The sequence below is a fragment of the Gallus gallus genome, chromosome 13 (genome assembly GCF_016699485.2).
Source record: "Gallus gallus isolate bGalGal1 chromosome 13, bGalGal1.mat.broiler.GRCg7b, whole genome shotgun sequence".
Classification (NCBI taxonomy): domain Eukaryota; kingdom Metazoa; phylum Chordata; class Aves; order Galliformes; family Phasianidae; genus Gallus; species Gallus gallus.
The window spans coordinates 8662875-8678969 of NC_052544.1; the positions used below are offsets into that span (position 1 = coordinate 8662875).

Below are 16095 nucleotides of genomic sequence, written 5' to 3' on the forward strand. Positions count from 1 at the left end.
GTTGCCAAGGTTGTATTTTTCCACTGAACAAGGCCTGCTTTGCTTTGAAGGTGAGAGTTTGTTCCACAGGTGCAGAAAGGCTCACATTTTCAGAAACAGCCCGTGCATCTTACAGGGAGCGCAGTCCCATGGAGCAGCTCAGCCTGGCAGAGGACCTCCCCAGGGGGAGGAAAGGCCTTTGCAGGGTGGGAGAGACCTGGGAGGACAATGCACTTTGAGGGTCTTCATGCTGCAGAAAGATGACTTATCTTCAGCTCCTGGTGCCTGGGGAGCATTCATTGCTCCCCTTTGCCTGCTCTGTGCTCTGTCCTCAGGCTGGAGCTTGCTGGCTGCCAGCGCCTGCTGACGACAGAGCTGCGCATGTGGCTGCACTTCCAACACAGCAGTGCCTCGCAGCAGCCCAGCCTTCAAGGGCACCTTCTCCTGCAAGGCTCCTGGATTTAGCACTGTCAGTGCTGCAGGTAACGTGCAGGGTTTCAGCAGGAGTTGCACTCAGGGTGCCCTCAGTTCTATGATGAGACTGCAGCTGCCTGGTGCTTAACAACCCCCACCTATAAGCTTGGACTTTGGATTGTAAATACTAAGCTGCCTTGATTTTACACAAAGAATCATAACCCTCTGTTGTGTGCCTCAGCAAATCCATTTTTGATGGGGGCAGGTGTAGCACCAACTCCTTGGATTTCAGAGCTGGGAGGACTGGTGCTCCCCTGGGCAGATGACAGAGCACCCAGCATCTCCTACATGCAGAGACAGAGCACCCAGAGCTCTCCTACATGCAAGCAGCTGGCATTGCCATCACCACATGCTAAGAAAGTGAGTGTCCAGCTGCCCAGCTTTCCCTGGTAAGACATGTCACCCCTACACATCACACAGCAGCGTCACACCCAACCCAGTGCAGCAGCCCTGTACCACTGGCTGTCACCCCACAGCTGCTGCCAGCAGTGCTCACCTGGCTTTAGTTATGCTGGACACAACTCCTCACATTGCCTCAACTTAAGCACTGGGTGAAAGTCAGCCCAGTGGGAAGCTGCAGCAACAGAGTTTATTCCAGTCTGGGTATAAAATTAGGTAAGTGTGAGTTACCTGATCTGTTGTTATGCCCTGGTTTATTTACAGAGATAGTACAGTAAGCCAAATATCTCACTGTAGGGATCAGGAGGGAGTTTGGGTTGCAAAAAGGAATTAAGAGGCAAGACAGAAAAAGAAAACACCCTGGCACAACCTCATACATGCTGGAGATCAGTTAGCAACAGGTTAATTTTTAGCCTTAACCTTCAAAGCATTCAAAGCAAACAAGCAATAACGAAGCTCCTTCCTTCCTGGGAGAGGAGTCTTTTAAACCCACTGTAGTCCATGCTCAGCTCGTTCCAACTCTTACAGCTCTGCAGCCACCACCACAGCCAAAGCCACCCTACAGCTGAGATCTGGCCCTGGCTGTGTGCCATGGCATGTAATTCAGGAGGGACAAAGGGCTCAGGTTAGGGAGCAGTAGAACTTTCTAGTCAACTATGAGGATTTAAAAACTCTTTTCTATCTAGTTAAGCTCCTACTTAATCGCATTGCCTGAGGTCAAACTCCATCAGAAATTCACACTTCTTTCCTCTGGAAGCTCCTAAAGTTAAGCTCAGGGACAGTAAAACACACGAGATTCTAAAGTATATCCAGCTTTCACTAGAAATATCATAATTTATTCTGTTTGTATAAAAAGTTATAGTCACGTAACAAAACTATGTCTTCCTAAGAAGAAATATATTATTTCACATCATAAATAAATCAAACATACAACCCTTGGCAACTCAAGAAGCACTCGCCCGGTGCTTTCATGTCAGTGCTTGGAAACAAGAAGAGCTGACAGATATATACACACAGGATTACAGTACCAAAAAAAAATACTGAGGTATTTGGTTTCTCTAGAAATGCAACTTCAGGTTCATGAAGGCAAAACAATGCACTAACAAAAATAAATAAATAGGACTGCCATGGAAGGGGACAACATCAGTGTTCCTAAAGTGTCCAGGAATGGGAATACTGGTGAGCACACTACTGAACATGCAGCAGGCTTAGGACAAACAGAAGACAAGGGGAACAGCTCAGGAAAACACAGCATCCTCTGATCTCTGCGTAGGCATCCCAATATTGGCTTCAGGAGTCAGCGACATGAAGAATATTGGTGAGCTCCTCTGTGTACAACAGTGTTCTAGGACACGTGGATGGCTCCCCACAGGACAAGTGGCTGATGACACTGTCCCCATAGTTATTGCACTTCTGAGACAAGAATTCTGAGTTCCGGCCATGCTTCTGCCTGCCTTTCAGCAGCTCGGGGAGGTGGTGATGGGGCTCTGAAGGTAGCTTAAAGCACTGGATGAGGTGTGAACAGGGATGGAGACTGGGAAGTTAAAGACTGTGGTGGTCGATGCTCCTCTGTCCAATACTGACATAGCAGGGCTCCCAGCTTCTGCTGAGCAGTTGGGGGCAAGGACCTGCGACTCGAACTGCAGCAGCTGCCCCATGAAGCTGAAGTTTGGGGAGATGATGCTCCTTCTCTGCTTCACAAACTCAAAGGCTTCATCCAGCTTGACTCTGTTGGTCCTCATGAGATAAGCGAGGCAGATGGTCGCCGACCGGGAAATGCCAGCCTGGCAGTGCACAAATACCCTTCCTCCATCATTTTTAACAGAATCTGAAAGAATTAAAACACCCACTTAACAAACAAGTCCCACTGCCTCCGGAGGTGGGAAAGCAAAAGCTTCTGCTTTCCAGTCTCTTTGTTTCATCCCCTCCTTAGGAGCCCAATAGGTGAGCCCCGTGCTTCAGAGACAAAGAGCCTTTGTCCTGAGGGAAGCTGCAGTCTAGCTATTCTCATTCTGGGCTCCAATTCCAATTATACTAATAGCTCCTCCGGGTCACTTTAGCAGTCTTGCAAGATTACTTTAATACTGACGTGCTTAAATTCACTAGCACTTTTCTAGAGGACCCATTTCTCCTGATTCAAGATTTCTACCACTATGGCAAAGCCAAGATCTCTCTCAGCCCAGAGAAAGGGATGGGTGCATCCCCTGAGAACACCTAAACGTACAACAAAGGTCTCCCGATCCCAAACCCAGGCTGTGCCAGGGAGAACAATGCCCTCGAAATCACTCCCCAGGGGACGTCATCCGAGACAAAAGGATTGCGGGGAGAGCTCATTTACCTATGAAGTCAATCGCCTCGTTAAACCAGGAGCTGATATCCGCTTTGTGGTTGTCCTCCACCGGGATGCTTTTGTACTGGTAGTGCCCCTCGAAGTGGTTGGGGCAGTTGGCCGACACGTTGATCAGCGCCGTGATGCCCAGCGCGTCCAGCATGTCCTTGCGGGAGGCGTGGTACGCGCTGCCCAGGTACAGGAACGGCAGGATCTCCACCGGCCCGCCCTAAAACAAGAGGGGCAGATGCCCGGTTAACATCGATCGGCGTATTTACGACTCCCGTCCCTTCGCCCGCGAGCGGCGGGGCAGCGCCGGCTCGGAGTCCGCACTCACCTGGTCGTACAGAGGGGTACCGCAGGAGCTGCACCCCGAGTCGGCGCTGCCGGGAGCGCTGCTGGCGCTGAGGGGCAGGCTGAGACCGGTAGGGGCGGCGGGTTTGGTGCACAGCTCGGAGCAGGCGGCCGAGAACGCTTCGTAACCTCCTGCGGGGCAGAGGGGAGAGAGGCGCGCGGTGAGCGCGGCACGGAGCGGGGCGGGCAGAGCCCTCGGCTGGCGGCGGGGCCGGCTCAGTCCCGCGGCGGCTCCCGGGGCCGCGCACTCACCCTTGAGGAAGCAGATGCGGGCTCCGCGGGCCTCTCTGCACAGCGTGCCGAGGGCCAGCAGCAGCGTGCTGTCGCGCTTGGGCAGCTCCAGGTCGGCGCTGCGCTCGTCCAGAAGCACCACGGTGTGGACTTGCCCCTGGCGCAGCCGGGCGCGGAGCTCCTCGTTAGGGACGACGTGCTCCAGGGCCAGCACGCCCTTGGCGCGGCGGCGGACGATAGTGCTGAGGCGCACGTTGCAGGAGCCGCGGATGTGCGCGGCGTTGAAGGAGAAGAAGGAGCGGCAGTCGAGGACGAGGCACTGCGCGGCGCGCTCCTGCAGCAGCCCCCGCAGCGCCTCGCACTCCAGCGCACACACCCGCAGGTTCACCATGGCCCCGCCGCTCGGCTCCGTTCGGCTCGGCTCGCAGGGAAGCAACGCGCTGTAGCTCGCGGAACGGCAGGGCACAGAAGTAGCTCGACGCGGCTCAGCACGGCCCGGTGCGTCCGAGCCCGCCTTATATAGTGGCACGCCGCGCGGCCGCCGTTTTCTCAATGGGGCCGGGTCACGTGCTCCTCGGAGCAGACGTCACCTTGGCGGCGCGCCAAACAGGGCGCGCCCGGCCCCGCCGGCATGACGTCATCTGCCGCGGGGCCGCTGGAGCGCGCCGGCGCGCACTGAGAGGCGCGGGTACGCGGGTTTGTGTGTGTAAGCGTACGCATACACACACACACACACAGGTCGGGTTACATGTTACACGCGCACACGCTCACACATGCCTGAACATGCACAGATATACATACATATAGATACACATAGCCAATAGATTTGTCTACAGGCATGCACATACGTACACACAGCATAGATATATACACACAGGTACATAAACACACACGTGTGTGCATTCACATGTACGTGTACAAGCAGCAGTGCCGTGAGTAGGTACGGGCATGGGAGTGGTCATGCTGGTTCTCATGCAGCACATACATATAAATAAGTATTCACAGACAGCGATTGGTGTTTGTGCATACGCATATATACATGTACAGACACATCTGCACATCAACATATGTGCATGTGTGCGTATATTTGCACATATATGTATAATGTAAACATATCTGAGAGCTGTTCTCATGTTTCATATGTAAGGAAAATCTTGCAGTAGACCTGTGGACGTTCATTTTCCATACAGCAAGTTCCCCAGAAGTCAGGGCAGCCCAGTAACTGGCAGTGAAGCAGTTGGAGCTCTGTTTTTCCCCCCCTGGTAGTGTTTCAGCACTTCCCAAAAGTTTGCTTTTCCCCGTGGGCGCCCGGCTTCCACCAAAGCACTCAGCTGTTTCTTGCTTACCGCTTCCCGTCAGCGCTGCGCTCACTTCCCCTGCCTCCCCAGCACTTCTCCCCTGCCCCCCACGCCTGCCCCCAGCACCATCCCTGGCTTCAGCCCTTCTCCCCCGGTCCCTTCTCAGCAATTCCCTTTCCCCTGCACAACCTGCGTTGCTCCTTCCTCGCACCATTCAGCATCTCCCTGCTCAGCAGCCTTCTCTCATCACTTCCTGTCAGAAGACTTCCTTTCCTCACCCCAGGTCCCCATAGCCATCCTCTCCCACCACCCTGGCGGTTCCTCAGCCCAGCCGCCTGCCGGTTCTCAGCCTTCTCCAATTTTCCAGTTGCTTCTCCACCAGTTTCCACCAATCTTCAGCCACCCCAACCTAAAACCAGCCTGACTCCTCATCAGGTTGAGTGCTCCAGGGCTTTCCAGGCTCCCCGTGGGTGTCAGGAGGAGGGGACACAGGGAAGGATGTGGGTGAGTGAACACCAAACCCAGGCACCCGCTTACTGCAGAGATGTCTCTGCTCTGCTGAGCAACGTCGGGGTGTCAATTGCCAGAACTGCAGTCTTGAAGCAAATCTGTTTTTTCAACACATTCTTGAAAAATAAACACTGGATTGTGCTTTTCGTTCTATTTATTTGTTGTTGATCTTTTAACAGCAGGTTGGAAACAGACTGCGGGAGAAACATTCATATGTTTTCAGTGCTGGGAAATGACTTTGCCTGACCACACGATCACTACTTGGTTACTGGAACATGGTGGCAGTCTGCAGCCCATTGCTGGGTGTGAGTGGTGGGACCCCAGCAGCCAGATGGGTGCCACGTGTCCCTCCACACCACGGGGACATGGGAGGACCTGCGTGTGCCCCTGTGATGTGCTCCAAGGCAAACCTTCCTAAAGATGTGATATCACTGTGACAGTACATGGCCAGGTTCCGTTGACCTCAAACACCCATCCCAGATTCCTCCAAGGAACAGAACAGTAGGAATTACCAACGCTCAACTGCTTGCCAGCTTTTTCCAGAAGTTTCCAGTGCAGCAGATGGTCAGAAGACAGGCCTTTATTCATCATCTTTTCCTACAGAAAATGTTCTCAGTGCCAGGTGTCACCCTGCAAGGACAGCTCATCTGTGGGGTCAGGAGCAGTGTCTTCTCCCAGGGGATCCCACCGGGATGCTGAGCTCCTTCAGTGAGCCCACAGCTCTGTGCTCCACAAGTGGGAGTGCGGGCTGAAGAGGGCATTCGATGCCTTAATGGGAAGTGGTAACCTAATGGTGCAGTGCCAGCAGTGCCTTCTTGGTGCAAACCAGCCATGGCTCACAGATGCAGGTTTCCCTGTGCTGCTGACCACGCTTTCTCTCGTAGTCCCAAGCTCTTCTCAGTATCCCATACAGAAAAGAACACTAAAAGAATGAGAATTTTTTTTCCCATTTGGCAACCTTAGTACTCCCATGTTTAAAGCAGCTGCCATATCTGACACCTGCACAGCAAAGCACGGTGCTCTCAGTGGCAGCCACCTTCTGGTTGTGCTGCCAACCAACCTTGTCCTGACACCATACGTACTGTGGGACAGACACCCAGGCCAGGTACCCAGGCTGCTGTGTGTCAGCACAGGAGGTGTTCAGCTGTGGCCTCTGCAAAGGGGAATCCGCCTCCATGAGAGTGCACAGCAATGGCCACCACTCTTGCATGGACTTATTAAATCATGAGACTTTTGAGTCTGCTCTTGTTTACACCCAGCACAAATCAGGAAGAAAATTAATCACATGTGGCAGTGTGTACTTAATCACTTATAACCCTGGACTAGCTATTTCCTTGCTTTACTCTATTTTTGTTTTCTTTTCTTAAATAAACCTGCCAGAAGAATGAAAGAAAGGAAAATACAAACCAGGACCAAAGAGGCTTTTAGGAGCTCAGCCTGACCTGAGTGACTTTCTTAAGGGTTTGATTTCCTGTCTTAACAAAAGCCAGGAAACACAGAATTAACCCCTTCCTCCAAAAGAAATCCATGTTTGCTCTCAGGCCACAATGCCATTGTGAGGGTAATAATAGCAGCAGCAGCACGAGGCTGCACCCGAACTGGGATGTGGGCGATGCTTTTTCTCAGCAGGTGGGACCCGTGGTTGGTGTTATCCCGAGCCTTTGCTGTTCCTGGGCTTCAGCTGTTCCCATAGAATCACACAATCATTAAGGTTGGAAAAGATCATGAGGTCCAACCACCAACCCGTCCCACCGTGCCCACTGACCACGTCCCTCAGTGCCACATCACCACGGTTCTTGAACACCTCCAGGGATGGTGACTGCACCGCCTCCCTGGGCAGCTGTGCCAGCGCTGCACTGCTCTTTCAGAGACGCTGAAGATGTTCCCATGTTGCTCTGCCAAAATATTTACATGTCTGTGATGACCTGAGAGGCCCTTGAGTGTGATCCTCCACTTATGAGATTCTGCTCATCTTGGGAAACCCCCTCAGTGACGCTGAGCGCCGTTGTCATCTCGACAGGTCCAGAACCTCACTGGCTTTGCTCGTGGACTGCGGATCTCCTGATGTTTGCAAGGGGAAGAGGACTGCCCGCAGCTTCTGCACCGACACAGTGGTGCCAATTTGTTAGCAGCTTGGTGACAAGCACAGATAAGCCCCAGCAAGGAACTGGCCCATTGCACAAGACCAGCAAAACTGGCTGGTCAGGCCTTTAACCACTCACCCATGGCCAAAATGAGCCCTGGACCGTTCCAGCAAACGCAGCATGACGGCACCGTTGGAGCCGAGCAGAGCCTGCGCCTCAGTGCCCGCAGTGCGAGCTCTGCCTCGATGGAGATGCGGAGCATCAGCCTCAGCCCTTGAGACAGAGCACAAAAATGCATGTGGGAACATTTGGAAAGCGTGCGGGATGCATTTCTTCTGCATGTGTAACATTTTCTCCGAATTCAGTTTCACAACCCAGCATTTCCTTCTGTAAATATTTGGACAGATTTCACAGAGGCTCAAACTCGTAAGAAACAGAAGGAAAAAAAAAAGACGGGAAAGATAGGAGAGAAAGAGCAGAAAAAGAGAAAGAGGAGATGGAGGGAAGGATCAGCGATGGAAGGTCACAGCAAGCTGTGCGTGAACAGCATAGAATTACCGATGAGTCACACTACGATGAAAACAGTATTTTTAATGCATTTAAACCCCGAAATAGAACCTTTTTGCTGGTGTTTGTTGTGCTCGAAGCGCCTCGGGTTCTGCGTGCGAAGGGATGGCGTACTTTCATGGAGGACAAGTCCTGGGTATAGATGTACTGCTGAGGAACGAGAGGACACGTGGCACCTCCTGGCCTGAAAGCCAAGGGATGGAGTGCTCTGCTACGGACTGACCCGGCTCTGCTCTGTAAGGCACCAGGCAGGAGCTCTGCTTTCTCCTCTCCCAGTGACTCACCGGAGCGCCCCGGGCGAGTTGCTTCGTGCTGCGCCTTAACGTGATTACAGGCATTAGGCAGCCAGGCTGGGATAGCACGGGTTTGATATTCCAAATCATTAAATACCTGCTTCCAAAGGAAAATTGCTGGGAATTAGTGGGGCTGATACAGTCCTCAGCACCGGGCTCAGCTTAGTAGGGCAAGTGGTTTTAAGCAATTTAATCTTACACTTAATTGCCTCTATTAATCTGCTATGAATCATGTACTAGGCGTAAGAGTATTTATTCAATAAAATCACTGTATTTGTTAGGCTCCCATATTTCGAGATGAAAGGTACAAGGTATATAATAAAATACACTTATGGGAAATTATTCTTCCTCCTGTCAGAGCGGGTGTTTTCTCACCAGCATTGTCTGATGGCCAGCACTGCGAGGCAGGGCTTCGTGGGAGGAGGGCGAATTTGAATAGAAAACAAGTGACGTACCCTGCACCGAGAGCAGGGAGAGGCGTGCTCTGCTACCCAGAGCTGAGCCGCGGGGTTATTGCTTGCCATGTGATGTCAGTGTTTTGTGGGCGCAGTGACTATGTATGAGCTTCCAGTTCCCAGAACCATCAGCTCTCATAAAGATTGCGATAAGGGCTGCCGAGGCACTGCGATTGGCAGGTGGTTCTGCTGCTCTTATCCATGGGATCTTTATGGGGAGAGGGAGGCTTGGCGAGCGTGCGTGGCACACAGGCAGGTTGGGTGGATAGAGGCGGCTTGGAAGAGCTTGGGACTCTCAGGGCTAGGGCTGTAGGTTTAGCTGTGGGCTCTCACAGTGTGCCTCAGCACTAATTTTGCCTTACTAATGGCATTGAAAGGGGTCATTAGCTGAGAATTTAGAATAGAGTTGAAGGGGATTCTTAAAGGCCATCTAGGCCAACTCCCTGCAATAAACAGGGACGCCCACAGCTCCATCAGTGCCCAGAGCCCCTCCAGCCTGACCTTGAGTCTCTGCAGGGATGGGGCACCTCCACCTCTGGGCAATCTGTGCCACAGCCTCACCTCCCTTGTCATAAAGAACTTTTTTCTTGTATCCAATCTAAATCCCCTTTCTTTAAGTTGGAAACCATTTCCACTTGCCCTGTCATAACTGACCCTGCGGAACACTCTGCCCTCTTCTTGCTTACATCCCCCCTTTAGATACTGAAAGGCTGCTCTCTGGTCTGCCTTAAGCCTTCTCTTCCCCAGGCTGAACAGTTCCATCTCTCAGCAGGTCCTCGTAGGTGATGTGCTCCATCCCTTGGGTCATTTTTGTGGCCCTCCTCTGGACAACAGGTCCGCATCTCTCCTGTACTGAGCACTCCACACCTGAACGCAGTGCTCCAGGTGAGGCTTCAAAAGGGCCACAGTTCTCATGTTCTCAGACTACAGAGTAACGCTGTGCCTTAAGAGTACACTTCATAAGAAGATATAAAAAATACAGAGCCGTACAAAGGAAGCCAGGCATGAAGAAGTGCCAGTGTACCTTACATGAACACGCTCCGTCTGAGCCTCTCAGTATTCATCTATTTTCTGTGCTTTCTTAGAATGAGCTTCTAAACTGTTTATAGCCAGTCTTGGTGTTTAATATGTAACTGCTAAAAAAGATCCCCATATCAGTAAATACAGAACTGCTTATTCATTTTCTGCCATGCAGTTTGTTAGAATATTTGCAATATGACACGGTTGTCTCATGTGATAGAGTGAGGTGATGCTTGTGTGTAATAGCGGTTAGTGAAAACACATCATTAGTCATAGCAGAGAATAACACTTGACTGTTTTGAATGTGAAAACCTTTAGGCTGTGGAAAAAAGACAAATTTTGGCCCACTGTGTTGTTTTCAGAAGTACATGAGAACCTATAGGGCAGAGTGAGTCACGGAGCAGCATCCCGAGTGCCACTGGGCCAGGCTGCGATACCCAGGAGGGACTCACACGGACACACTTCTTAGAGAGACATGCAAGGGTGAAAAGAAACACAAGGAAATCGGGAAGCCCCCTGGGTTTCAGAGCTGTGCTGAGATGCGCGTTATTGCAGTGCCTCGAGCGGGAAGCAGGGATGAAAATTCAGGTGTTTTCCAGAGCCCTGCCATAAAGATTTCCTCGTGTTCTTACGCACCCCTGCTGTGAGCAGCCAGCCCTCTCCTGCAGCCGGATGAACCACGATCAGCTCCCAGCACTTGGCCTGAGACATGTCATGGGCTTCCTGGGAAACCTTGGGGCTGAGTAACTAAATAGAATGAGGGGTTTCTTTAAAGCAAGCTATACTGGAGTTATCTCTGGCACAATCCCTCACTTGAACGCACTGATTTTTGAAAGCACATGAAACGTGGGCCAGGGGTTGAACTCACAGTGTGGGCTCTGATGGATTTCATAACTCACAGTCCTCTCCTCTTTTTCCTCCCTGTTGGATCAGTTCACACACCGGGTGCCCCCCTGGGGTGGGTGACATCGATCCTCCACACTCCTTTTTCTTCAAAAAGGGGAACAAGAAGTGAAATTAGCTGCAAGAATCAGGCGCATTCTCAGATGGCAAATACAAGAGGAGCATGAATCATCTTATAGAAATGACGAGAAGGGATGGAAAAGGTAGTGGTTTGGGAGAAGAAAGTTGTGCTCTACATGGCTGATTCAGCTCGCCGGACCAAAAATGAATCATCAGAATATTTAAATCATATTACCAGTAAGAACACACACAAAACCCCCAAGCTCTGGAAGCTTTGTTATGGAACAAAGTTGGTAACGGATAAGAAGAGAACAGAAGGGCATCTCCATACCGGCACTGCACTCGGTGTGTGCAGCACCCCGGCAGAGGTGGCTTCACAGCCATCACAGCAGCTGTGTCCTGGCCATGGCAGAGCCTCACAGCCCTCAGGCTCTTCTTCACCCTCTGGAGCTCCTGTGCTTTGGTAGTGGCAAAGATTTTTGAAACAGATGAGTTGCCCAATGGAGAGAACAGTGTAAGGGCTCCCTGGGAGTGCACCGTGGGCTGGGGTACATCGTGGTACCGACCTGAGTGGGAGGTTTGACACTGGAAACACGGCTCTTCTGGTCTACTTGTGCCTGAGCACAAGGTACAGTGTTAATGAAGCTGTGACACAGGAGATTTCAGGCAGGCTACGGCAGAGATAACAGATAGATTAACAGTGGTTTAAATCTTGTTGTTTTCCTCTCACCCCTATGGCACAGCCTGGCTCAGCTGGGATAGAAGTTCCATTCCATTCCATTCCATTCCATTCCATTCCATTCCATTCCATAGGGAAGGCAGCACCTCCTGCACACAGCACAGCAGAGGCAGCAAAGCAGACCACAGGATTCTTTTACATAACGAGTTGCAAAGGTTTTGCAGGAAGCGCCTGGTTGCTATAAAGTACATCTGTGTATTCTGTAACAGTTTGTCATGTTAAAAACTCTCAATACAAAAACAAATGTGTCTGCTCAATAGCTGGAAACCTCAGAGGGATCACAACGAGGTAGAAATCCATCTCCAAATATTTTTAGTGTGTTTTCTTGTCTGAATCTTCTAAGTTCCTTTTCACGGCCCCAGTTCAGCCTTCAGGCTTTAACACTACGGAACTACAGCTTTCCATCTCTGCTAGCAAGCAAGAATCATAACGAAGATTAGCCAAAATTCTGGCAAGCTATTTTTAACATAAACTGTTTTAATGAAAGAATGTATATTACCGAAGTAAACATGGACAGGAAAGGCAGAAAGCGAGAGTGACAGGCAGAGAGACAAACGCTGCCTTGCAAAGAAGCCTTCAGAACATCTGGAACGTTGCAGAGCAATGTTATTTACCGGGGACGTCAGCCAGTCCCGCGCAGATGGTTCCCATTAGTGTAAGATCAAGAGACCAGCAAGGCTAAAAATATGTGTTTGCTTTTTTAGAAACTGCTCTTCGTTTTCTGCGCCTTAAAAATAATAATCACTGTTATGCAACTTCTGTAACTTGGAACTATTTTCTTGGAATATTGCTTGGCATGCTGGCTGGGCTCAGGCCCTGTGCCATTTCTATTACTCACAACCCTTCTCCCTGAGGACTCCATGATCTGTCTTTTACTTAGAAATAGGAGGATGGCACATGAAGCCGATGCCGATGACTTTTGGTTATAACGTGTCATTGACAACATGCTGAATTGCTGCTGAGGGCAGATTCTTGCCTGGCGGTGGCGTGTGCAGCTCTCCTGGGGCCCATCCGAGCACCACACAAAGCCGTGAGGGGACTGTGGGGGCCACAGGGCCACGTCTCCATCACCGGAGCAGCAGAGAAGAGAACGCTGATAAGGAATCATAGAATCTTTAAGGTTGGAAAAGACCTCTAAGATCATCGGGTCCAACCCCAACCCATCCCACCATGCCCACTGGCCACGTCCCTCAGTGCCACATCTCCACAGCTCTTGAGCACCTCCAGGAACGGTGAGTGCACCGCCTCCCTGGGCACATGTACAAGCCAGTCTATGAGTTCACAGAAATGACACAAATGAAACAGTAAAATTTTCAGGATTGTTGAGGAGGTGCCTCAAGCTCTTCACAATTAGCGTTTCAGAGCACTTCACACGCAGCAGCTGTGCCCGAATGAAACAAAGAGCTGAAACGCCAATGTAGTCTAAGAAAAAACTGTTGACTGAAAGATCTGATCTCTCAGTGGAAATGCTAAAGGAAATTGTTCTTTCCTATGGGCCCCAAAAGAAACCCAGGTTTTGGAAGAATGCCTTTGATAAAGCTGTTCCCTCTATCGTCACAACCAGAAGCCTGATGGAGCTGTAGGTGTCCCTGCCCATCACAGGGGAGTTGGACCAGATGGTTTTTAAGGGTGCCTTTCAATTCAAACCATTCTACGATTCTATGTTTCTATCATTGGTCTTCCAGCATCGCCAGCCCTAAGGAGAAGCAACAGGAATGCGTTCAGCTCATGGGAACTTATTAGTAAAGCCTCTGATTTCAGGTGGGAAAGAGCTCAGGGGGAAGACAGAGTCAGGGGCAGCACCGTGCTCCTGCAGAGCCCCAGCAGCCCAGGACTGGTGCAAGCACACCAAGCAGTGCAGCACAGCTATTGCCCCCGGCCTTGGCCTCAGCCATGGAGCAGTGCAGCAGTGTGACTGCCAGCAAGAGCTACCACGATGGTGAGCTGAGAGATAAAATACATTTTAATGTGATCAGCATTCCTTTTGTTAAAACACGAATGTATCCAATACGGTTTCTCAGAAGGGCCTACAGCTATGTGAGAACAGATGTTCAGATCCCGCCCCAGTCGCCTTTCCTCCTGGACAGGTGCTCTGCAAACATGAGTCTGGGGGTATTCCTCAGCCTTTTCTGAGCAGAGCTGTGCAGAGCGCACCTGCTGGTCTCCTTGTCTCAGAGGAAACCCAACTCAGCTGGCTGCAGTGATGGCAGGGAAGCCTCCTGTCTCGCTGTGATGAAACAGAGGCAGCCTCAGCAGGCACAGGGGAGCACTTGAGCATATCAGAGTGATGTGTGGCCCGCATCCATAGCATCGCATTCACCACAGGACCAGAACAGAAGCAGATGCAAAAACACCCGAAGTCCGAGCTAGCAGGAGGGTGGTGCAGAATGAGTAAATGAATCCCAAAGGCATTCAGTGACAAATTCCAAGCCCTCTTGTGGATGGACCTCTTTCTTTTCGAACCACCACCAACCACTTCTGGAAATAACCTCAGCCCCACTGCCAAGTGCCATCCAGGCTTTGCTCTGCTCAGCAAGCGGGCGACCTCCTGTGCCGTGTATAATTCAAGGATCCAATGCACAAATGATTGCAGAGGACATGCAAATGATGTCCCACATCCTGATGTTAGTCATCCCCTTGGGGGAACTCACCCCTACAAAGCCAGCATCTCAAAACACACTGTGTTTCCTAAGCTTCACTTTCTAAATGTTTCAACAGCAGCAGAAATCTCACAGCTCTCCTCCTGACAGTGACTCTCACTTAAAGCTGCCGGGGTGAAACACTCCGGAGTTTTTCCCCTAAAAATAGCAAATGAATTATCTGTGTTTCGTTTTACTGCTGCATAACAATTAGAGGCATTAGTCTAAAATATTATAGCAAATTGCATAGAATCTTTCATCAAAAGGGATTAAAGCAGCTTGAAGATTAATTAAATCTCAAAATAAGACTGAGTTAAGCTTTATTATGGGAGATAGTGAGTTCTGGGGACTCATAGGGGCGAGAGGAAATCAGGACACCTGGCGATTTGGGACACGGGCCTTGTACAATCCCTGCAGGCTCTGTGCCTCAGCTTGTCTGTCTGTAGGAGAAAGACACTTAGCTTTGTTTGCAAAGTATAAAAAAATTCCTCTGGCAAAAGTGATGCTGATTGTTTATGTGGCAATTACAGCGCCTGGGCGTAGCGCGTGGGCAGAGATGAGCTGACAGACGCATCCAGGAGTCGTGAAGCTGCTCTGTCTCCCATCCAATTTCCCAGGCGTGACAGGCTGCAGCCAGCACCCTTCCCCAGACTCTTTTAAATGCTGGCACCGAGCAGTGCTCACCACGGCAGCCCTGACATCTCACAGCCTTGGGAAGCTGCGCCATTCCCATCAGCTTCCCAAGGTACCATCCGCTGCTCCCAGCTGGCAGTTCAGGGCAGTTGAGGTGTTCAGGAGCTGTCAACAGGAATTATGTGGCAGTTTCCTTTCTATTTCAGTTAAGAGGGACCGTACGAGAAAAACTTCTTCCCTTCCCAGGAGAGACTGGAAGGGAAAGCCCACCCAGCTCTTAGCACAGCTACCCATGGAGAGCAATTAACCTAGCATTAATTTCATCAAGTTGTCTCTTTCAGAACACTGACTAATGGCAGCTTATGAAAACAACGATCAATATAAAATGCCTCAAACAAAGGTCATCTCCAGTTGTACATTATTTAAACAAGCTGTGTAGAATCATAAAAGTATCTATGACTAAACCTGAACAGCCCCACGTCACAAGACCAGTGATAAAACTATGAGAATCAGAAACAGAAAAACAGCCCCAGAGTGGTGTCTGAGTGGATGGGTCAGCAGCATTTGCTTCTTCATCGCCAAACACATGAGGAACACTCCGAAACACTCAGCCCAAGCTCACGTAACTACAGGGCTAGACCTGACAGGGCTTCAGAGAATCAGAGGATTGCAGAATGGCTTGGGTTGGAAGGGACCTCAGTCATCTACATCCAACCCCCTGCCACGGGTAGCAGGGGGTTAATCTCCACACAAATAATCTGTAATGCCACTGCTAAAATTTGCTGATTACTGTTTGCTTTTTAGTGGATGAAGTGGTATTTTGGAGAGAGATCTGAGTGCACTGTGGTGTGCTGAATTTTGCTTGCTCTCATACGCCAGCAGTACAGGTCCACGTGTTGGGGGAATCTGTGTCAGCCAACATCCACTTTTCTTGTTTAATGATGCACTGGAATTAAACTCATTTTCCCCTAAAACAGTGAAGAAGGGGTTCCCACAGCACACCAAGATGCCTCTTGTTCTTCTCTTAGAAACTAGATCTGGCCAGCACCTGGGGAAGGGCAGCACTGCTGGTCTCAGTGCACTGAGGCAGAAATGGAGCCTGAGGAGGTGAGTGGCTGCGGGGTAGAG

The 16095-nt window shown here is 50.6% G+C and overlaps 1 protein-coding gene and 1 non-coding gene across 2 annotated transcripts; both read right to left on the bottom strand.

The window, feature by feature from the left end:
- Positions 1–1666: 1666 nt before the first annotated feature.
- Positions 1667–4258, bottom strand: DUSP1 (dual specificity phosphatase 1). The gene is made up of 4 exons (NM_001085359.3): positions 3788–4258; positions 3519–3667; positions 3191–3410; positions 1667–2680 (listed from the first exon to the last, which is right to left on the bottom strand). Exons 1-4 carry the CDS (start codon positions 4155–4157, stop codon positions 2310–2312), a joined length of 1110 nt encoding a protein of 369 aa, NP_001078828.2. The 5' UTR covers positions 4158–4258; the 3' UTR covers positions 1667–2309.
- On the bottom strand, positions 4023–4188 carry MIR3523 (microRNA 3523). Its single transcript, NR_035337.1, has one exon. It is a non-coding gene; the product is annotated as a microRNA 3523 (primary transcript).
- Positions 4259–16095: the final 11837 nt, after the last annotated feature.

Coding starts and splice junctions, on each gene's coding strand:
- DUSP1 (NM_001085359.3), bottom strand. CDS start 4,157: ATGGTGAACCTGCGGGTGTGTGCGCTGGAGTGCGAGGCGCTGCGGGGG. Junction 3,411..3,518: donor GTACCCCTCTGTACGACCAG/GTGAGTGCGGAC, acceptor CTCTTGTTTTAG/GGCGGGCCGGTGGAGATCCT. Junction 2,681..3,190: donor CGAGGCGATTGACTTCATAG/GTAAATGAGCTC, acceptor TAATTCTTTCAG/ATTCTGTTAAAAATGATGGA.